This window comes from Lissotriton helveticus, chromosome 10, assembly GCF_964261635.1.
Source record: "Lissotriton helveticus chromosome 10, aLisHel1.1, whole genome shotgun sequence".
NCBI lineage: Eukaryota > Metazoa > Chordata > Amphibia > Caudata > Salamandridae > Lissotriton > Lissotriton helveticus.
The window spans coordinates 767,246,795-767,271,367 of NC_136071.1; the positions used below are offsets into that span (position 1 = coordinate 767,246,795).

Sequence of the window (24,573 nt, forward strand, 5' to 3'; positions counted from 1 at the left end):
CACAACCACACACACAACCACACACACAACCACACACACAACCACACACACAACCACACACAACCGCACACACAACCACAAGCTCACACACAAGCACAAACACAACCCCACACGCACACAACCACACACAAACACAACACCCTCTCACAACCACACACACACACAACCTCAACCACACACACAACCTCAACCACACACACAACCTCAACCACACACACAACCTCAACCACACACAACCACACATACAACCACACATACAACCACGCACACAACCACACACTACCTCAACCACACATACTACCTCAACCACACATACTACCTCAACCACACAACTACCTCAACCACACACACTACCTCAACCACACACACAACCACACACACACAACCACACACACACAACCTCGCACACTCATCACATCCAACCACACACACAACCCCACACACACAACCCCACACACACAACCCCACACACACACACACACCTACACCCAACCACACAGACATAACACACACAACCACACACACAAACACACCCAACCACACACAAACACACTCAACCTCACACAAAAACACACACACAACCTCACACATAACCACATCCAACCACACACAACCACACCCAACCACACATGCACACAGCCTCAACCACACACAAGCACACACAACCACACACATACAAACCCAACACACAACCACACACACCACACACACACCACACACAAACCACACACACAACCACACACACACGCACACACACACATAATCACACACACACACAACCACACATACACACATAAACACACACACACACACACAACCTCAACCACACACACAACCTCAACCACACACACACAACCACACACACACAACCACACACACAGCCACACACACAACCACACACACACACAACCACACACACATACACACACAACCTCAACCACACACAACCTCAACCACACACAACCTCAACCACACACAACCTCAACCACACACAACCTCACATACACAACCACACACAACCACCCACACACAACCACCAACACACAACCACCCACGCACACAACCATCCACACACTCCCACACACACACAACCACACCCTCACAACCACACCCTCACAACCACACCCTCACAACCACACCCTCACAACCACACCCTCACAACCACACCCTCACAACCACACCCTCACAACCACACCCTCACAACCACACCCTCACAACCACACCCTCACAACCACACCCTCACAACCACACCCACACACCTACACCCACACACCTACACCCACACACACAACCACCCACACAACCACCCACACAACCACCCACACAACCACACCAAACCACACGCAACCTCACACACAACCTCACACGCAACCTCACACGCAACCTCACACGCAACCTCACACACAACCACACACACAACCTCACACACAACCTCACACACACACACAACCCCACACATACACACAAACACACCCAACCACACACACACACACCACGCACACACACATGCACACACACATGCACCCAAGCGCACACACACACACAACCACAGACAACCACACACACACACACACAACCACACCCACACAGCCACACCAAACCACACACACACAGCCACAACAACACACACGGCCACAACCACACACACACAACCACACACAGAACCACACACAACCACTCACACAACCACACACAACCACTCACACAACCACACACAACCACTCACACAACCACACATAACTACACACATTCACACAACCACGCTCACACAACCACACACACCACACACACACACACATGCACCCAAGCACACACACATGCACCCAAGCGCGCGCACACACACAACCACACCCAACCACACACACACACAACCACACACAACCACACACACACACAGCCGCACCAACACACACGGCCACAACCACACACACACAACCACACACAGAACCACACACAACCACTCACACAACCACACACAACCACTCACACAACCACACACTCACAACCACACATAACTACACACACCACACACATTCACACAACCACGCTCACACAACCACGCTCACACAACCACACTCACACAACCACACAACGCCACAACCACACAACCACAGAATCACACACACAGCACCACAACCACAGAATCACACACAACTACACCCACACAGCTGCACCCACCCAACTACACCCACACACACAACCACACCAAACCACACACGCAACCTCACACATATAGGACTAGAGTCCTTTGATGTCCGGACCCTCGCGCCTGGGGGTCAGAGGGGCCGGGATGATGGTGTCCAGACCCCCAGCAGGGGGGTGGAGCCAGCGCCCAGGGAGGCCGGAGGGCGATCGAAACCAGGCGTCCGGGGACGGCTGGAGGGCCATCGAAACTCCCTTTTCTCCGGGATCTGTCGAGTGGCCACTCGACCACCTGGGTGAATCTTGGTGCCTCAATGTCTGTGCTTCGCTGGACCTGGACCTGGGCCGGGGCCACGTGGTCGGGACGTGGTGGGCCCAAGATGGAGTCGGGCGCGGCCTCGTGCTTAGGTCGGGAGGGGCCCATGATGGAGCCAGGCCGGTAGTGGGGGTCCGGGATGGTGACCGGACCAACAATGTTGGGGCGTGCAGCGTCTGGCAAAAAGGGCTGCCCGATGCTGGGTGGAGGGCCGATGTCGTCCTGGGCCCGCCATGCGGGAGGGGTAGGACCACGCCATGAGGCTGGGTCCAACACGCGTCCCCCCCAGCTGAAGGCAGGGGAAAGTCACCCATCTTCTTGGGGATTCTCCTCGCCGAGGCGGAAGAATCGGGACAGGCCGTCAGCATTGGCGTGGTCGTTGCCGGGGCGATGCTCCACCGTGAAGTCCATCCCTTGCAGGGAGATGGACCATCGCAACAGTTTCGGGTTTTCTCCCCGCATCTGCATCAACCACTGCAGGGGCCGGTGGTCGGTCTGGACCCGGAAGTGGGTGCCGAAGAGGTAGGGCCGGAGCTTCTTTAGTGCCCACACGACGGCGAAGGCTTCCCTCTCGATGGTGCTCCAGCGCTGTTCTCTGGCCAGCAGCCGCCAGCTGATGAAGGCAAACGGAAGGTCGATTCCCTCAGTGTTCACTTGTGAGAGGACCGCCCCAATGCCGTGCTCCGAGGCATCGGTTTGGACCACAAACTCTCGGCTGTAGTCGGGGGCCTGGAGCACAGGGGCGGTGCACATGGCAGTCTTTAGAGCCTCGAAGGCTGTTTGGCGCTCTGGGGTCCAGCTCACCTTCTGGGGTAGCCTCTTGGAGGTCAGTTCTGTGAGGGGCCCCCACAATGCTTCCATAGTCTTTTATGAAGCGCCGATAGTATCCTGTGAGCCCCAGGAAGGCTCGGATGGCTGTTTGGGTGATCGGGGGCTCCCAGGCCCGGATGGCGTCAATCTTTGGCTGGAGGGGAGCCACCAGGCCGCTCCCCACTTGGTGTCCCAGATACGTCACGGACCCTTGGCCGATCTGGCACTTGCTGGCCTTTATTGTTAGTCCGGCCCGTCGGAGGGCTGACAGGACCTCCCGGAGGTGGGTCAGGTACTCACCCCAGTGGCGGCTGTACACCGCAATGTCGTCTAGATAGGCAGCACTGAATTCTTCTAGTCCGGCCAGTACCCGGTTCACGAGTCTCTGGAAGGTGGGTGGGGCGTTTTTCATGCCGAAGGGCATCACTTTGAAGTGGTAGTGGCCATCAGGGGTCGAGAAGGCCGATCGCTCTTGTGCTCCAGGGGTGAGGCCGATCTGCCAATACCCCGCCGTGAGGTCGAAGATGCTGAGATATTTGGCGGCTCCCAGGCGATCGATCAATTCATCCGCCCGGAGGATGGGATGGGCGTCGGTCCGGGTGACTGCATTCAGCCCCCGGTAGTCAACACAGAACCGGAGCTCCGGGGGTGTGCCAGGGACGGTGGCTTTAGGGACCAGGACAACAGGACTGGCCCAGGGACTGTCGGAGGGTTCGACTACCCCCAGAGCTAGCATCTTGGCCACTTCGGATTGAATGCAGGCCCGAACTCGGTCGGGCACTCGGAAAGCTCGGTGTCTTACAGGCTGGTTGTCTCCGGTGTCCACATCGTGGACACACCACCGGGTAACTCCAGGGGTGAGGGGAAAATAGGTCTGCAAATTGCCCCAGCAGCTCCCGGCTGTCTTGGTGCTGTTCTGGGGTCAGGGTAGAGGAGAGTGTGACCCCTTCGATGGAGCCGTCTTTCTCGGTGATGCTCATGAGATCTGGTACGGGTTCGGGGTCGTCTTCAGCTCCGTCATCGGTCGCTAGCAGCAGACTTAGTTCAGTGCGGGCGAAGTGTGGCTTGAGCCGGTTAGCGTGCAGAACCCGGAGGGGGTTCCGGGGGGATTCCAGGTCCACCAGGTAAGTGACGGGGCTCTTGCGCTCCACCACTTTGAAGGGCCACGTCCATTTGTCCTGGAGGGCGCAAGGTTCAACCGGGGACATGACCCAGACTTGCTGGCCCGGCTCAAATTCGATGGATGAGGCGTTCTGGTCATACCAGCGTTTCATCTCCTCCTGACTGGCCTCGAGGTTGGCCTCGGCAAGTTCCCGGAACTTCCGAGTCTGGTTGCGGAGTGTCAGGAGGTACTGGTAGACATCTGGTGGGGCACCCCGGACAGCCGTCTCCCAGCCTTCTTTGACCAGGCTGAGGGGGCCTCGGACCGGGTGCCCATACAATAGTTCGAAGGGGCTGAACCCCAGGGACTTCTGGGGTACCTCTCGATACGCAAACAGGAAGCAGGGCAGCAGGACGTCCCATCTGCGTCGTAGCGGCTCGTCTAAGCCTTTGATCATCCCCTTCAGTGTTCGGTTAAACCGTTCTACAAGTCCATTTCCTTGGGGGTGATACGGGGTGGTGAACTTATATGTGACCCCGCACTGTTGCCACAGGGATCGCATATGCTTGGAGATAAAGTTTGTACCCCGATCACTCACGACTTCTCGGGGGAAGCCGACTCTGGAGAAGATCCCCATCAGGGCTCGGCCTACTACTGGGGCCGTGATGGTTCGGAGGGGAATGGCCTCAGGATAGCGGGTGGCATGGTCCACCAGAACGAGGATGAAGCGGTGCCCCTGAGAGGTGCGGGGGTCCAAGGGCCCCACGATGTCGATCCCCACTCTCTCGAAGGGGGTGGTGACCACAGGAAAGGGCTGGAGTGGGGCCTTGACTTTTCCCCCGCTCTTCCCGCTGGCTTGACACGTCGGACAGGATCGGCAGTGGTTGTGCACATAGTTGCGCATCCTCGGCCAGTAAAAATGGGTCACCAGGCGGCTGTAAGTTTTATCCTGCCCCAGGTGCCCGGCGAGGGGCACGTCGTGGGCCAAGTTCAAGAGGAAGTCTCTGAAACGGAGGGGAACGACCAGTACTCGGCTGGCCCCTAGTTCGGCAACTTTCTGCTCGCTGTAGAGAAGGTCGTGGTCCCAATAGACCCAGTGGGACCCCGAGGGGCCTCCCGCGGCTTGAGTGGCGGCTTGTTGTCGGATTCCCTCAAGGGAGGGACAGGTTTTCTGTTCCTGCCGGAATTGTTCGCGGGTGGGGCCACCTTCTTGGCGCCATTGAGTTAGTTCTGGAAGGTGGCCGAGCTCGGTGAGGTCTTCATGGTTGGGCCCCTGGGGGCCAGGTTCAGGGTCGGCGTCCTCGGGGACGGCGGCCGGTGGCGGTGCGGGCCACTCTGGTTCCTCGGTCGGAGCATCCTCCGGTGGGGCGAAGGCTCGGGCGGACATGGAGCGGGTGGTCGCACAGACCCACTCTGGAAGGCCTAGCATCCCCAGATGTTCTCTCCGCTCGACGCTGGCCCAGGGGGAACTTTCCAGGTCGTTCCCGAGGAGGCAGTCCACGGGGGCATCGTCCCGGACGGTCACCTTCAGCATACCCGACACCCCTCCCCATTCGAAGGGGATGCGGGCCATCTGGCACAAACTCTCGGAGTTGTCCGCCGGCCGCACCGGGCACATGATATTGAGGAGAATTTGCTCTGGGGTCACCAAGTGGCGTCGGACCGCTGTTACGCTGGCTCCAGTGTCTCGGAGGGCTTCGGCCCGGCGGCCGTTGATGGTGACCCATTGGCGATATTTCTGGGTGTTGCCTGAAATTGGGTCTCGGGGGACCATGTCTCGATCACCCAGGCATGCCAAGTTCATGGCGGCGGGCTCCCACTCGGCCTGTTCGTGGTCGTTGTCGTCTTCCTCGCCTCTTTCTTCCCCCAGGGCGGCGGCCGCGATCTGGCGGTTGGGAGGACCGGTGGTGCTGGGTCGCTGGTTCATCGGGCAGAGGGGGTCATTCGCGTAGTGACCCTGTCGCTGGCATCTGTGGCACGTCACATTCGGGCGGGGCCCGGATCGGGCTAGAGGAACCCCCCTTCGGCCCAGGGCTGGTGAAGTGGAGGTAGGGGAGGACCCCGTGGGGGTGTCTCGTCCCCTGCTCTGGCCTCCTATGCTGCCCCGTGGTCGGTGGATTCCCAGGGATCCCCGGCCGTAGTCTCCCATCGGACTCGGGTGCTCACCCATCTATCCGCCTCGACAGCGAGTTTTCGGGGCTCAGTCAGTTTGCTGTCGAGGAGGTGCTGCCGGAGTTCGATGAAGCAGTTGTTGGACAGATGTTCCCATATAATGAGGTCGACCAACTGCTGGTAGGTGGTGACCTTGCTGCCTTTGATCCACCCCTCGAAGGCTCTGCTGTAAAAGTTCACGTATTCCACCCAAGTGGTACCGGGGATTTTTTTACAGTCTCGGAATCGCTGCCGGTACATCTCGGGGGTGAGTCCATAGCGAGTGAGGAGAGCGGTTTTCATGTGCTCGTACGAGGTCATCTCGGCGTCGGGGAGCTCTAGCAGGGCGTCTCTCCCTTCATTGACGAACTTCCCCCACAGGCCGGCGCCCCAGTCCTTGAGGGGTACTCGATGGGCGGTCATGGCGACCTCGTAGGCTTTGAACCACTGTTGGATGTCGTCGTGCTTGTAATATTCCTTGACGACATCCTTGGGTATGTGCACCTTTGTGTCCAAGGGCGGGGGCGAGGTCTTGCCCCCGGAGGCGTTGGCATCATTCGTTTTGGCCTTGAGTTCTAGTTCTTTTAGGCCGCGCTCATGCTCGAGCATGAGTCTCTTTTCATCGAGGTCTCTTTGTCTTCTCTACTCTTCCAGGTCTCCTTCTAGCCGTAGTTGCCTGAGTGCGATTTTCCTTTCCTCCAGCTGTAGTTCTCCATCCAACCGGAGTCGGGCGAGCTCCAACTCGTGGAGCCGGTTCCTCTCTCGCTCTCGGGCGTCTTCGTGGGGGCTCGTGCCTGGATTGGCGGGTCTCTCCCCCGCTGGGGTCGTGTCGGTCTCCGGGCGTCCGCTCGGGCCCGGGTTGTCTTCATTCCGGGGTGGTGTCTCATCGGCGTCCACCCATGCTTGTAGGGCTGATTTAAAGTCTTCCTTGGTGCTTAGCCCAGTGGTAGCGATGCCCAGATCTTTGCAGAATTGTTTTAATTCTTTGTGACTGTAATCTTCCATTTTTTCTTCCTGGAATTCCGTAGTCGGTCTTGTCTCTTGCGTAGTCATGGTTGTAGTGTGTTTTTCTCGGTAGTGAGTGAATCACCCTCTGTACGATCTGCGTCGGCTCGGATCCCGTCGCTTGCCACCAATGTTAGAAAGGCGATCCCGGGGGAGGCAGAAGATGTCTGACTGACCACCCCTAGGTCCACCCCTCCGTCGAGAAGTAGCCGAGCATTATCGAGAGGCCTCCTGGGTGAGGGTCCTCTCCTAGGATCGGACAGCAGGGTAACCACAACACTACAAACGGACACCACACAAGAGGTTGAGTTCTTAGGCTTTATCAAGAATAAAGGTTGCTGGGTCTCAGCGGTATATACAGGCAGATCGAGGGATCTGTAGAGTCTCGTAAAAGGGACAGGGTAGCGGGACAGTCTCGGTATGGATACAGGAAGGGATACCCTGCGCACAGCTCTCAATCCTCGAGCCGGGGGTTCCGAGAGGTCGAGCCGCGGCAGCGCCAGCAGGACTCGACAGGTGGTCTTAACGGAGAGGAGGCAGCGCCAGCAGGCTCTCAAGATGGTTCAGCCGCGGCAGCGCCAGCAGGCTCTCAAGATAGTTCAGCCGCGGCAGCGCCAGCAGGCTCTCAGGTGGTTCAGCCGCGGCAGCGCCAGCAGGCTCTCAAGATGGTTCGGCCGCGGCAGCGCCAATGGGCTCCTAGGATGGTACAGCAAAGGGGGACGCGGCAGCGCCAGCAGGCTCTCAGGGTCTCTTCAGGTTACTGGCAATGAGTTCTTCTGGTGTCGGCCGTGACAGCGTCAGCAGGGCTTCCAGTCCAGGATACAACTGGCGTCCTACTCCGGGGCTGGCCCAGATATAGGACTAGAGTCCTTTGATGTCCGGACCCTCGCGCCTGGGGGTCAGAGGGGCCGGGATGATGGTGTCCAGACCCCCAGCAGGGGGGTGGAGCCAGCGCCCAGGGAGGCCGGAGGGCGATCGAAACCAGGCGTCCGGGGACGGCTGGAGGGCAATCGAAACTCCCTTTTCTCCGGGATCTGTCGAGTGGCCACTCCACCACCTGGGTGGATCTTGGTGCCTCAATGTCTGGGCTTCGCTGGACCTGGGCCGGGGCCGAGGCCACGTGGTCGGGACGTGGTGGGCCCAAGATAAAGTCTGGCGCGGCCTCGTGCTTAGGTCGGGAGGGGCCCATGATGGAGCCAGGCCGGTAGTGGGGGTCCGGGATGGTGACCGGACCAACAATGTTGGGGCGTGCAGTGTCGGGCAAAAAGGGCTGCCCGATGCTGGGTGGAGGGCCGATGTCGTCCTGGGCCCGCCATGCGGGAGGGGTAGGACCACGCCATGAGGCCGGGTCCAACACACAAGCTCACACACACAACCTCAACCACACACACACAACCTCAACCACACACACACAACCTCAACCACACACACACACAACCACACACACAACCACACACACACAACCACACACACACAACCACACAGACACAACCACACAGACACAACCACACAGACACAACCACACACACACAACCACACAGACACAACCACACACACACAACCACACACACACAACCACAAACACACAACCACACACACCACACAACCTCAACCACACAACCACACACACACAACCACACACACACACACACACAACCACACACACACACACACACACACACACAAGCACACACACACAAGCACACACACACAGCCACACACACAGCCACACACACGACCACACACACGACCACACACACAGCCACACACACACAACCACACACACACACGACCACACACACACACGACCACACACACGACCACACACACACACGACCACACACACACACGACCACACACACACACGACCACACACACACACGAGCACACACACACACGACCACACACACACGACCACACACACACGACCACACACACACGACCACACAACCACACACACAACCACACACACAACCTCAAACACAACCACACACACACAACCTCAAACACACACAACCTCAAACACACACAACCTCAAACACACACAACCTCAAACACACACAACCTCAAACACACACAACCTCAAACACACACACACACAACCTCAAACACACAACCTCAAACACCCACACACATCCTCAAACACACATGCATCCTCAACCACACACACATGCATCCTCAACCACACACACATGCATCCTCAACCACACACACACAACCTCAACCACACACACACTACCTCACACAACCACACACACTACCTCAACCACACACACTACCTCAACCACACACACTACCTCAACCACACACACTACCTCAACCACATACACTACCTCAACCACATACACTCCCTCAACCACTCACACTACCTCACACACTACCTCAACCACACACACTACCTCAACCACACACACTACCTCAACCACACACACTACCTCAACCACACACACTACCTCAACCACACACACTACCTCAACCACACACACTACCTCAACCACACACACTACCTCAACCACACACACTACCTCAACCACACACACTACCTCAACCACACACACTACCTCAACCACACACATTACCTCAACCACACACACTACCTCAACCACACACACAACCACACACACAACCACACACACACAACCCCGCACACTCATCACATCCAACCACACATCCAACCACACATCCAACCACACATCCAACCACACATCCAACCACACATCCAACCACACATCCAACCACACATCCAACCACACATCCAACCACACATCCAACCACACATCCAACCACACATCCAACCACACATCCAACCACACATCCAACCACACATCCAACCACACATCCAACCACACTTCCAACCACACTTCCAACCACACTTCCAACCACACTTCCAACCACACTTCCAACCACACTTCCAACCACACTTCCAACCACACTTCCAACCACACACACAATCACACATACACACAGCCCCAACTACACACACACAACCGCACATACACACAGCCCCAACTACACACACACAACCGCACATACACACAGCCCCAACTACACACACACAACCGCACACACAACCACACACACAACCTCAACCACACACAATCTCAACCACACACACACAACCACACACAACCTCAACCACACACACAACCACACACACACACACACACACAACCACACACACAACCACACACACAACCACACACACACACACACACAACCACACACTGACACCATCAGTCATCAGTGTACGCTTTCATCTGGCACAAACACCACCAGCCGTCAGTGCATGCTTTCACCGGGGACAAACACCACCAGCCGTCAGTGTACGCTTTCACCAGGCACACACACCAGCCGTCAGTGCACGATTTCACCAGGCACACACACACCACCAGCCGTCAGTGCACGCTTTCACCAGGCACACACCACCAGCCGTCAGTGCACGCTTTCACCAGGCACACACCACCAGCCGTCAGTGCACGCTTTCACCAGGCACACACCACCAGCCGTCAGTGCACGCTTTCACCAGGCACACACACCACCGCCGTCAGTGCACGCTTTCACCAGGCACACACACCACCAGCCGTCAGTGCACGCTTTCACCAGGCACACACACCACCAGCCAGCAGTGCACACTTCCACCAGGCACACACACCACCAGCCGTAAGTGCACACTTCTACCAGGCACACACACCACCAGCCATCAGTGCACAATTTCTACAGGCACACACACAACCAGCCATCAGTGGGCACATCAATTGTTAACGCATCCACAGTGAACTATTGTAGCAATCGCAGTATTGCGCACTTTACTTTTAAACATATTCATCTAAAGCGCAGCATGCCACCATTGCTGCAAAAATAAATACACATTTTTTTGGCCTGCAATTTATAGACTTTTGTTGCAATTGGTGTTGCAGTATTTAGCAATGCCAATAGCTCAAATTTAATTAATGCGAGACCTATTGCATTGCAAATGCTTGTTTGTTTAGGTTTTAGCTACCTGCTTGTGCTCCATGCAAACAGTAAGTCAGTTATTGAAGACTAATGCGGCATGCCCTTTTTGCACTAGCGTGTGATTCTAAAGGGGAGTTGTAGAGCATTATACAAATGATTAGCACTCCATTTTCCATTGTCCTTGTATAGTGGGCTGAGCTTCTGTTCCAGCTGAAAGTAGAAACAAGTTGGGACCTGAGGGTTGTAAAGGTGGAGCGCTGTATGAACATAATTGGCATGTGCACTAATCTTTGTATTTTTTTATGGGATGGAGAGGGACCAAGGTATTGTTTTCAGCTACAACTCCATCTGGATTAATGGGTAATTTTCTGTTTGATAGTCGTGGATATGGGTGAATTTTCCTCTGTAAGATGATCCACCCTGGCAAGTGAGTATTTTAGCTATATTGCCACACAAGGAACTTTGTATCTATTGAATGTACAGGGACGAAAACTAAATAAGAGCCTTTACGCTGAGACTTAGATCATCATTTTGAATATATTTGTAAAAATGCAATCAGTCACAAGGCCAAGCCACATTGCAGATATATATATATAATTCTATTTGCTGAGTGCTAATATTGTATTTAATGAACACATCAGGATGCGTACACTCTTTATAACAATTTATACAGTCTACACCTGGCAGTGCTTGGTTTGCTGTTCTTCCTGTACAGTTACTTGTTGATTAATTAAATAATGTTGAGTCTCCTATTTTCTGATTTTCACTCAACCTTTCACAGCTCTCACGGTTTCCTTTTTTCTTTTACTTGTTTTAGTGATCGATGTGGGGAGGACCCAAATCAGAAAGTAATCCATGGGGTTATTAACTCGTTTGTTCATGTTGAACAGTATAAGAAAAAATTTCCCCTTAAGGTAATTTTGAATGTACATCCATATGCGCAAGTCCTTTAATTTACTGTTTTGTGTCGATAAGCAACAAGCACTGTGTTGATGATGCCTTCATTTTTCAGTTTTATCAAGAAATATTTGAGAGTCCTTTTCTGGATGAAACTGGGGAGTATTACAAACAGGAAGCTTCAAATTTACTACAAGAATCAAACTGCTCACAATATATGGAAAAGGTGAGAAACGTCTCAATCGTACACGTGTGCAACACAGAGGCTCCTGATGTGCCTTCTTACTTGTTTCTGTATCTTTGGAGTTTTTACTTTTGGTAATTGAGTATGTACTGCAACTAGCTTGACTTAAGTTTGAGTAGTCCATCCAACCTCTAACTGTAGGATCAGATATTCTTTTGTTATTTTCACAATTGAATGAAGAAGTGTGCTCCACTTTGTTTGGGGATGACTTTATTGTACCTCAAAAGTGAGAATTAATTGAACTCTATATTGTGATGAACTTTTTGGCCGAGTTGATTGTAAACTCCAGGTTCCAAACTCTAAGTGTACCTAAGATCACCAAAGCTGCACATTAATTAGACTGACTTTCATCTCTAAAAAACATTTATTTTCTTTTTGCTTCCTAATGTTCTAGAGAAATTCACTATATACTTGGTAGTGGAGTTACTTGAAGTGCGTTACTACTCAAGAAAGTAACTTGGATAATGTGATCTCTTTATTTCCAGCTTAATCCCTGTACTGCTGATGTCTTCAGTGTGCTGATACCAGAATGGAATTACATTTGTTTTAGTATTAATTATCAAGATTAGACCTCTGTGAATTTATTTGCCTAACCCACATTAGAGAGTGAGAGAGACCCCATTATATATATATATATATATATATATATGTTTGTACATGTATTTTAAGTAAAATTGGCTAATCCCTATCAAATTAGCTCACAATTTCTTAGAAACCCTAGTCATGTTTAAAAAAAGAATTTGATTGTCAAACTCACTACGTCCGAAGGTCTTGGGGTGATATATCATGTGACTACGAGAGCAGGTCTTTGTTCTCGGGTTTTGACTCTTAAGCGCTAAAGACATTGCACTGCCAAGGGAGCGAAAACTCTGAAATGACCATATGATTGTGCCAATGATGCTCAAAGGCTCCCACTGAAGGGCAGAGAACAATGGGATAGGGAGCTGGCTTACAAGTGCCTCACCAACAAGTGCTTACCTGAGCTGATCTAGCAGTAGGAGTAAGTGACCAGACGCCAAGCTTCTTTCGTTGAAACATTGGTAATGTGGCTGATTGCCTTGTCATACTTCTGGTGCATCAGTAGGTCACTGCTGAAGGGTGTACAGGTGAAACTGTCTCAGTTGCATCAGCATTGGGTGGTGGATTGAGGGCAGTCGTTTGATAACTCAACTTGGTAAAATACTCTGTTCTACACCCCCAAGGTATCTTATACATGCTAGGTGTAATTTAATCCAGTTTCATTTCTTACACCTGGTTGTACCTTACTCCTCATTGCATCCATGTCATGTTCCCTGGGGCTTCATTGATTTTCCCTCGATGTAGCATGCATGATGCAGGTTTTTATCATATGGTCTGGGCATGCTCAGTACTGGCTTCATATTGGGACCGTGTCTTGCAAGGTATCCGCCAGGCCACAGACAGACCCTTTGAGTGTTCTCCACAGATACGTTTGCTTGGCTTTCATAGTATTGGTGCTGCCCATAGAGTGACTGATAGGTTTGCAGACTTGGCACTTATCCTAGCCTGTAGGCAATTGACAATGAGCTGGAAGTCTGCTTGAGGCCCGACCTGTATGGTTGTATGACATTACAACGCATGCTTTTACCCCGCATGCCGTTTCAACGCAATTTTTTACCCCGACTTGCTGTCTGGGTGCGCTAGAGTTTGAAATAGTATAATTTACTATTCCAACTCCAGTCTGTGCAGCAGTAGGGAAGGTGTTGGAGTTAAATCCAACCGCTTTACCCCCCTACAGCAAGCCATTTTCGTTGTAATGGCATGCAGGGTAAAAGAATGCGTTGTAATGCATGCATTGTAATGGTTGTTTCCCTACCTGTATAGATGGAAGATGGAGCTGATCAAGTGGGCAGACTGTGAGAGGGAGGCGATTCGGAAGGAGTATGCTAGAGAGGTGCACAGGGTCCCGAAATTCCCCACATTTTAGTTAGCCTGTTCCAGAATGGATGCCCAGGGTCCGATCTAGGGGGAGGAGAGGCTGTCTTTGGTTTCCTTGCCGGTCCCCTACTCATTGCCGTTGTTGCCCAGTCCCACTTATGTTGCCTGAGCTGGTGCTGTCCTGGGACCAGAGGCATCCCTGCCTGTTGGATTGTTGTGAGTGTTGTGGCGGTGGCGTGCCCTTACTAAGACTACCTTTGTTGCCGTGCCACAGTTTTTTTTGCCACTCCAGTGAACTAATGTTGAGTACTGCTGTTCCATCTTCACTCCACTTTTGTATATCTGTATATTCTCTTATAACGGTTGCTGTCTCACTTGCCTTGCACATCTGTTTTATATTGTTCTGTTCTGTTGTACTGTTTACAAGAAACCTGAAATAAAAAGCTTAAAAAACACACACACACACACACACACACACACACACATATATAGTGCATCACAGTGAGCATAAAGTGCAGGACTTCCTTCTAAAGGGAGCAAGCCTTCTCATACAGAATCCATCTAAAGTAGCCCAATTAAAGAGAAATAATTATGTATGACAGGGGCAGCCCACAACCACCTGGAATTAGGAGCATATAAACAATAATAAAGACGGCAATGGAATATCAAATAAGAATGGAGTAAAACACAATTAATTATGATTTAAATATAACAATATTGCAAAAGAGCACTTGAATTCAGGTAGACTTGCATAAATAAGTGCATTTCAAATAAATCAGTATCTAAAGAAATAGTGCTCTGTGATTAGGTGATCACATTGTGAGTGGCAATAACGTAGCACAATAGTATGAACAAGATGGCAATGGAACAGTGGTAAGGATATATGCAAGGTTCTACAATTCCACTGTTGTAAAAAATCCAACCCCAGTTCAACTGTATTTGTTCATGGTGGCATAAGTGTCAAGGGGTTTTGATTTGTATTGACTAAAGGGTCCTCATCAGGACAAAGGAAAGGATCTGGAGCAAGACCAAGTTGTTAATCATGATCCTGGTAGGTAAATATTACAACAGGGATAAAAAGAATTTGCCAAAGCTAAGTTTTTTTAAAAAAAATTGAAGGTCCAGAAAGAATCTGAATAATTGGACTGCAAAGATGTCAGCTAAGCATAGGGATGGCAGCATGAAGTCTGCTTTCCGCCCCCTAGCGTGATTTTCTAACGCGGGCGGTCGTGGTCAGAGGGCTGCTGTTCGAGTAAATTTGCTGCTGCTCAAGTAGATATTGTACTCGAGTGGCAGCAAAATCAACTCAAATAGCCATACACTCTTACGCAACGCATGGTGTTGTTTGCACCGATTTTTCAGCTTTGCTTGCACGAGCGGTGCAGAATTGCAGCACGAGCAGCATGGGTTGCATATTTTCCGCCTGTTTGCGCAACTCTGCTTATTCTTGCGCAGTTTTTATGTAATTATGCAGATTTCCACAGAGTGTAACTGTGTGAGTTCCTCCCACCTCTACTTTCAGACTCGTTCACTAGAATCCTTGCCAAGTCTAGTCCTGAAGGAAAGTTGGGATGGAGAAGGACAGGACCAAAAATGTGTGACACTATTTGCCAAACATATCCTATATTAGCAGTCATCCACTGGGGTTCAGGAAGAAATAGATTTGAACAGTTGCGCTTTGAACCAGTCAGAGCAAATGAAATTAGCAGGGAACATAGACCTCACCAGGGTTAGCAAGTGCTGTATAAATGCAATTACAATACAATACAATTACATGTGGTATGAGTTTACTGGCACCACCAGAACATTTCAAGATAACTTCCTTGCAGTCTCTGCTTCCTACGGTGAGGACCTCAAGTTCCACTCCCAATCCAGATGAGCACCTATTATGCAAAGCACTGCAAAAACTAAAGGATACAGAAAGGAAGGGGTTAAGTCTTCTTTAAAAATTCATATTGAATAGCAAGGCAAGGCAAACCTCTCGGACATTAAACCCTGTGTAGGGCTATAAATAAGGCCGGTTTAGATACCAGAGAAAATAATACTAACAGGGAAGAAGTATAAGAGTTCATGCTATGGTAGGCAGGTATATGTCAACAGGACATCAGGAAAATAATTTCAGATTTTCAGACCATCTTCATTTTTGCTGATAATGTAATGAACAGGAAATGATGATGGTTAGAGTACTCTATGGCGGGAAACTCGCCACTCAAATATGAACATGCTCAATGTGTAATGGAGTGCAATCAAAAATTTGGATTTAGTAGGTTTAAAGTCTAAAGGCCAACCAGGCCAGACACAAACAGCTGTGCATTTCGATGGTGCTCCTTCTGATGGGATGTGATGAAGGGATTGCAGCACTCCTAAAGGGAGATATTCTATTTCTGCAACAAATCCATTATGTAGTTGACAAACTTAAGCTGTGGATGCTAGATAAGGTGAAAAGTTATTGCTTTTAATAGTCAGCCTAAAAAACAATTTGAAATGAGTTTTAAAATGTTAGTTGTATTCCTCAATGGAGAAAAGACACCAAAAAAAATTCGAGAATAATTCCTGAAAACTTTGCCTTTTTGAGTGATATCATAAAGGTTGGGTATACAGGTGTGGTCACATTGACGCGGGAGTTTATCTCCGAAAGCAGCGGTGTAGGAGGGAGGCTGGGGGCAGTAAGGAATTACCCAGACAAGGCCCCTCGGGAGCAGTGCTTTCCCTTCGTTGCTGTCCCAGCGCTCGTGTTTCTTCATGATACAAATGGCAGCCGTCAGCTATTGGTACGGCGGTCGGCCGCCCGACACCCTGCCATTATTGATGGATGTCTCAATCAATCAATCAATCAATCAATCAGAGCATTTATATAGCGCTCTACTCACCCGGAGGGTCTCAAGGCGCTGGGGGGGGGTCCGCTACTGCTCGAACAGCCAGGTCTTGAGCTGCTTCCTGAAGGCGAGGTGGTCCTGGGTCAGGCGGAGGTGGGTCGGAAGGGAGTTCCAAGTCTTGGCGGCCAGGTAGGAGAAGGACCTTCCTCCTGTGGTGGCTCTTCGGATGCGGGGGACGGCGGCGAGGGCGTGGCTGGTCGATCGAAGCTGGCGCGTGGGAGCGTAGAAGTTGAGGCGGCTGTTGAGGTATCCTGGTCCTTGGTTGTGCAGGGCTTTGTGTGCGTGGGTGAGGAGCCGGAAGGTGATTCTTTTGTTGACCGGGAGCCAGTGCAGGTCTCTCAGGTGTCCGGAGATGTGGCTACGGCGGGGGATGTCCAGGATGAGTCGTGCTGAGGTGTTCTGGATCCGCTGGAGTCTCTTCTGGAGTTTGGCGGTGGTTCCGGCGTAGAGAGAGTTGCCGTAGTCCAGACGGCTGGTGACGAGGGCCTGGGTGACCGTCTTCCTGGTCTCGGTGGGGATCCATCGGAAGATCTTGCGTAGCATTCGCAGGATGTGGAAGCATGACCGAGGAGACGGCGTTGACTTGTCTGGTCATGGAGAGGGAGGAGTCCAGGATGAAGCCCAGGTTGCGTGCGTGGTCAGTTGGTTTGGGTGCGCTGCCCAGGGCGGGGGGCCACCAGGAGTCGTCCCAGGCGGAGGGTGAGGGTCCCAGGATGAGGACTTCCGTCTTGTCTGAGTTCAGTTTCAGGCGGCTGTTCGACATCCATTTGGCTACGTCTGTCATCCCTTCGTGCAGGTTGGCTCTGGCGGTGGCGGGGTCGTTAGTGAGGGAGAGGATCAGCTGGGTGTCGTCGGCGTAGGAGATGATGTTCAGGTTGTGCTGGCGTGCGATGGCTGCGAGGGGGCTCATGTAGATGTTGAAGAGTGTAGGGCTGAGCGAGGAGCCTTGAGGAACGCCGCAGATGACTTCGGTGGCCTCCGATCTGAACGGGGGGAGGCGGACTCTCTGTGTCCTTCCGTCGAGGAAGGAGATGATCCACTCCAGTGCCTTCTCCTGGATTCCGACGTTGCTGAGGCGCTGTACTAGGGTGCGGTGGCAGACAGTGTCGAAGGCCGCGGAGAGGTCCAGGAGGATGAGGGCCGCTGTTTCTCCGTTGTCGAGCAGGGCTCGGATGTCATCTGTAGCTGCGATCAGGGCGGTCTCGGTGCTGTGGTTGGCCCGGAAGCCAGACTGCGAGAGGTCGAGGGAGCCGTTCGTCTCGAGGAAGGTGGCCAGTTGCTTGTTGACGGTCTTCTCGATGACTTTGGCCGGAAACGGGAGCAGCGAGATGGGGCGGTAATTCTTGAGGTCGGTAGGGTCTGCTGATGGTTTCTTGAGTAGAGCGCTGAGTTCGGCGTGCTTCCAGCTCTCCGGGAAGGTGGCGATGTCGAAGGAGGTGTTGATGATGTCCCGCAGGTGGGGTGCGATGACAGCGTCGGCCTTGTTGAAGACGTGGTGAGGGCAGGGGTCTGTCGGCGATCCGGAGTGGATGGAGTTCATCGTGCGGATGGTGTCTTCGGTGCTGATCGGGGTCCAGGCGCGGAGGGTGGTGGTGGGGGGCGGTGGTTCGGTCGTGGCGTGCGTTGGTTGAGTGCTGAAGCTGTTGTGTATGTCCGCGATCTTGTTGTGGAAGTAGGAGGCGAGGGAGTTGCAGAGGTCTTGCGAAGGGGTGATGTCGTTGTTTCCGGCGTTGGGGTTGGAGAGCTCTTTCACGATGTTGAAGAGTTCCTTGCTGTTGTGTGCGTTGTTGTCCAGTCGTTCCTTGAATGCTGTTTTCTTGGTGGCGCGGATCAGCTGGTGGTGATTTCGGGTGGTGAGCTTGAGGGCAGTCATGTTGTCCGGTGTTGGGTCTGTGCGCCAGGTTTTCTCGAGTGCTCTGCAGTTCTTCTTGGAGCTCTTGAGTTCGTCGTTATACCATGGGGCTTTCTTGCTGCCGGGTCTGCTTGGCGGGGTCTTCAGCGGGGCGAGGTCGTCTGCGCAGTCGCTGATCCATTTCGTGAGGTTGGTGGCCGCTTGGCTGGGGTTCGCTGTGCTGGTGGGAGGGTTCTTGCTCAGGGAAGTAGCGAGCTGGTCTGCAGTGATCTTGTTCCAGCTTCTGCGGGGAGCCTGTTGCTGGTGATGGTGGATCGTGGTCCTTCTGAAGTTGAAGTGGACGCAGCTGTGGTCCGTCCAGTGGAGTCCGGTTGCGTGGCTGAAGGTGATGTCCTTGCTGGATGAGAAGACGGGGTCGAGTGTGTGTCCGGCGTAGTGGGTGGGGGTGGTCACCAGCTGCTTGAGACCGATGGTGGCGAGGTTGTCCAGCAGGGTGGTGGTGTTGCGGTCGTTGTTGTTCTCCAGGTGGAAGTTGAGGTCCCCTAGGAGGATGTAGTCGGCGGAGGGGAGGGCGTGCGGGCTGACGAAGTCGGCGATGTCCTCGCTGAATTGTGTGCGTGGTCCCGGGGGTCTGTAGATGAGGGTGCCTCTGAGGGTGGTCTTGGGGTTGACGTGGATGTCTCTGTGTTGAATGCTTAAACTCCAGGCATGCAGCACCGCAGCGTATTTGACGGGCTATCAGACACGTGGCCTTAATATGAGGCCATGCTCTTTTGAAATCTGCCAGCTCTGTGCATGATGGAGAAACATATCGCAACAATCAGTTGTTGGGGTTCTGATGGTTTTCTAGCGCAGGGACACTCCGTTGGAGTAACCAGGCGCTTTACAAGCTAAATAATAATAACGATCGACATGCAATACTTATCATATGAAGTGGCATGGGATTAAATTGAACAACCAATCGAATTTATTATTAAAAGAACCCTGATGAGGTTCAAGTGCAAACTGAACGAAACACGTTGGCTGGATGTTGTGCATTGATGCAAAGAACTTGAATTGATTTAATAAAAGAGATGATTAAACGGAAGACGTGTCCATATGCATTTCATTATTGACTGGATAAGAAGTTTTATGGTGCACCATTCCAAAAATTCAAAATTTCTGTTTTGCGTTGCAGTTGCACCGAACGGCGGCAGGTGCAGGAATTGTTGTGCACATTTGTATAAAATACGGATAAAAGGAAACAGAACAGTGAAGTGCGACTGATTTTCCGCCGTCGTTGTGCTTGATTACAGCAAAGCAAGAGCTTTGGCAGCCATGCAACAAAAATTGCGGACAGTGGTTCTGCACCTAGGACAGGTTGCAGCTAGGACTGATGCTTTTGCAGCAAAGGTAGAAAAGTACATTTCTATAGCAACTAGCTTTAAATTTAGAGGTGTACATTGACACTATTAGGCTTTAAACATGAGCTAAGTTAACATATACATCATTATGAGAAAGTGTACCACCCCAAAGAAAATCATACGCCCTACATTTGCCCTCACTATCTTTGCCAAAAAACTGGGTAAAAGACCTCCCGGGGAATTAATTAAAATATACAAGGCACGGAAATGGATAGAAGTATGGACCAACTGGAAGGAATACAGGGGTAACATCTGTGACCCCCCCAGGTTTTCTCGATTGACGTACCGCTTGTACTCTAAACATAACGTGATGTACTGTTATTAATGCCTCTATATCATGATTACTGTGTATGTATTGCAATTCCCTGCGCTCTTATGTGGATATTTTATGCCTTGACTGTGACGACCACCACCTATTTCTTTGTTGTCAAAAAAAAGAATAAAAAAATATATATATATATACAAGGCAAAGTGTGTCTCCGCAGCCCTTTATGGGAGTGGGGTGTGGGGGTTTGTCGACCCTACACCTATCCAGACAGTCGAAAACTATTTTTTAAAATGAGATTTCGAGGAAAATTAAAAACCTTCCTCTTTCCCCGCATCTGATTTTCCCATTTCCCCTGCCTTGTCCGTTTTCCGGTGTTCAGTCCTCTTGGCTCTTTGCGGTTTTCAGCGCGGGGACACTCTGTTCCTGAGTAACCAGGCGCTTTATAAATGGCTTCTATTCTATTCTATTCTAAAATACATCTTAGCTGTTCCAAGCAGCACTTGAGGATATATCTGCCATGCAGTATTAGGTTTTCCGTTCATATCTGATTTAATTAGACTTGAGCCGTGCTATTATGGCACAGGCTATGGACGAAAGAGGAAACAAAACTGAATAGAGATATCCTCTTAGATATATTGAAATTGGAAGGAGTAATGAGGATTCCCTGGTTGTTATGCTTATAAATTCTTTAAGGATCTTGGAAAGCCAGAGCATTTTTTTAAATCTTCTTACCATCAGGGCAGTGACTAGAAAGGATCTGAAGAAAGAGGGTCTGATATTGCTGGATACCCTGAGAATGACTTCCGAGATTGTAAAGCCTACAGTCCTTCAGAATCAAATGATCTTAACCACTTTTAACATTCAGCCCTATTTTTGTTCCCGGCACTTACAATAGATTTTTGTTAACTCGTTTCAGGCTAAGGATCTTTCATAGACTAGTCAGTTTTCCTGCTATTAATAATTGGATCTCCAGCCTTGTCCCTGTGATAATATTTCCCCCAAACCACGATTCATGTTATTTTATTTTGTAAATTGTATTCTACTGTTAGGCGGCAGTTGTTGGTGCCTATTCTAAAACAATTGGGATTACGTAAATGTCACCCAGCTTTGTCACTACAAACTTTAGACAGTGAAAATGGTGTTCTGAGAATTACAGCCTTCCTGAAAAAAGTTGTTTACTGGAGGAAACGTATGTTTACTTAAATGCTTTTTTTTTGCACAGTATTGATGGCTTTTTCCCTTCTCAACTACGTAATAATGTAATATTCAATATGATTTTTATATTGTACTTTTAACAAGATTTTATAATATGAAATTGTTTTTGTATTTTATAATATGTGCTTTTATGATTTCTATTTATCAATCGAATAAAGCTTTTTTTAATTGAATTGAGTTAAGAGTTAAAGGGTTAGTTGAGATACTGTTTGCTGTTTTGTTTCCCTATCCTATAAATTTGGTGTAATGCTGAACAACCCAGTGGGTGCCATCAGAACAATGAACACCCGTCCGGGCACCTTAAATACTTTGATATCAATGAGTGCCCACCACTAAGCCCAACGATACTTCCTGGAACCCCTTTGCATCTGCAAATACTTTGGGAGCAGCTGAAGTCATAGCTCGTTATTGGCCTGTGTCTGGTAGATTCTCAGGTTCGAGGCATGTGGGCTGCTGAATTTATATCTGTGCATAGATCGCCGCCTAGTGTTGGGTCCGGATGATTGCACATTGTTGTCCTGGAAGAGTCTTCGAAGTATCACGAGATAGGTGGCTCCTCCCTTGGACTACAGTGCGCATGGGCATCCTCTCCATCTTCAGATTGTTTTTTTCCGCCATTGGGTTCGGATGTAGTTTCTTGACTCAAGTTCGGAATATACTTAGAACTCTTTTCGCGAGGCCAAAAGGCCTTAGGGGTGTCGATATTGTCTCTCGTTCGGTGCCCTGTACTTCATCCAGTTCTTCTAACAGGACTTCGAAGGCCGTATTGCCTTTTCGAACTCTAGGCCTCGACGAGCGTCGACGATGGAACGGAGCCCGTTCAAGAGATGCCCCGTCTGCAACTCCAAATACCCTCACATCGATGTGCACCCGGTGTGCAATAAGTGCCTATCCCGGGACCACGACGAGGCCAGCTGTATGGCCTGCTCCAAGTTCCGGTCGAAGAAAACGCTTCGGCTTCGACGCGCCGCGCGACAGTCGGCCCAGCAGACAGCGCCAGACCCAGCAGACAGCGCCAGACCCAGCAGACAGCGCCAGACCCAGCAGACAGCGCCAGACCCAGCAGACAGCGCCAGACCCAGCAGACAGCGCCAGACCCAGCAGACAGCGCCAGACCCAGCAGACAGCGCCAGACCCAGCAGACAGCGCCAGACCCAGCAGACAGCGCCAGACCCAGCAGACAGCGCCAGACCCAGCAGACAGCGCCAGACCCAGCAGACAGCGCCAGACCCAGCAGACAGCGCCAGACCCAGCAGACAGCGCCAGACCCAGCAGACAGCGCCAGACCCAGCAGACAGCGCCAGACCCAGCAGACAGCGCCAGACCCAGCAGACAGCGCCAGACCCAGCAGACAGCGCCAGACCCAGAAGATATCTTCGAGGCAGACGACATCCAGGGAGCCGATCAGGAGGATCCTGAACAACAGTCGGACCCTGCATCGGAGCACGACTCACATTATAGTGTGGACGAACAACAAGACTACGTCCATGAGGAAGACATCGTCGAGGTAGGAGACGACGCAGAAGCCATCGGAGCCGTCAATGACGACTCAAGCGATGAGCAAGGCCCGTCCGCAATCGTGGGGCCCAATACTGACACTATACTATCTAAGGCTCAGGTCGAGGCATCGCCGGAAGGCCTTAGCCAAGATCTTTACCCGCATTCTATAGCCCCGCGTCCAGGCCCGGCTAAGAATACTTCTACAGAGCCATCGGTCGATCAGCCACTTTCAGCGGCAAAACCGAAACCGACAGCACCTGTATCGAAACCGAAACTGCTGAAGAAAGTCCTCGGATCGACGACCTCGGATTCGTCGGCTCCAGCCAAATCTAAAAAGTGTTATAGACTGTTGGAAAGGCGACCCCAGGGGAGACAGAAGATGTCTGACTGTCCGCCCCGCGCCCCACCTCTCTGTATGGAATAGGCCGAGCGCCGTAGGGAGGCCTCCTTGGCGAGGCTCCTCTCCTACAATCGTAACAGCTGAGCAATCACACTACTTACAGATGGACACCACACAGGAGGAATATTCACAATAATCTTTATATAAGCAACTAAGGCAAGTCCTTTGCAGGTTAGCAGGCAAGGATCGAGGGTTCCGTAAAGTCTTGGTTTCGGGGATAGGGGGTAGCGGGACAGTCTTGGCACCAACTGGTGCGGGGATAGTTCAAGGGGTCAGGCCGTGACAGCGTCAGCAGGGCCTCGAAGACGGTTCAGCTCGGTGAGGCCGCGATAGCGTCAGCAGGGCCTCGAAGATGGTTCAGTTCGGTCAGGCCGCGACAGCGTCAGCAGGGCCTCAAGGTGGTTCAGCTTAGTCAGGCCGCGACAGCGTCAGTAGGGCCTCGAAGGTGGTTCAGCTTGGTCAGGCCGCGACAGCGTCAGGAGGGCCTCGAAGGTGGTTCAGCTCGGTCAGGCCGCGACAGCGTCAGCAGGGCCTCGAAGGTG

General features: G+C 51.7%; 1 protein-coding gene across 1 annotated transcript in view; it reads left to right on the forward strand.

Moving 5' to 3' along the window:
- Nucleotides 1-24,573, forward strand: part of CUL2 (cullin 2) — a 517,464-nt gene that overhangs the window by 132,937 nt on the left and 359,954 nt on the right. Inside the window, exons 7-8 of the mRNA XM_078663320.1 lie at nt 12,298-12,394; nt 12,493-12,603. Coding sequence (XP_078519446.1) covers nt 12,298-12,394; nt 12,493-12,603 — 208 coding nt within the window. The remainder of the gene's footprint in view (nt 1-12,297; nt 12,395-12,492; nt 12,604-24,573) is intronic.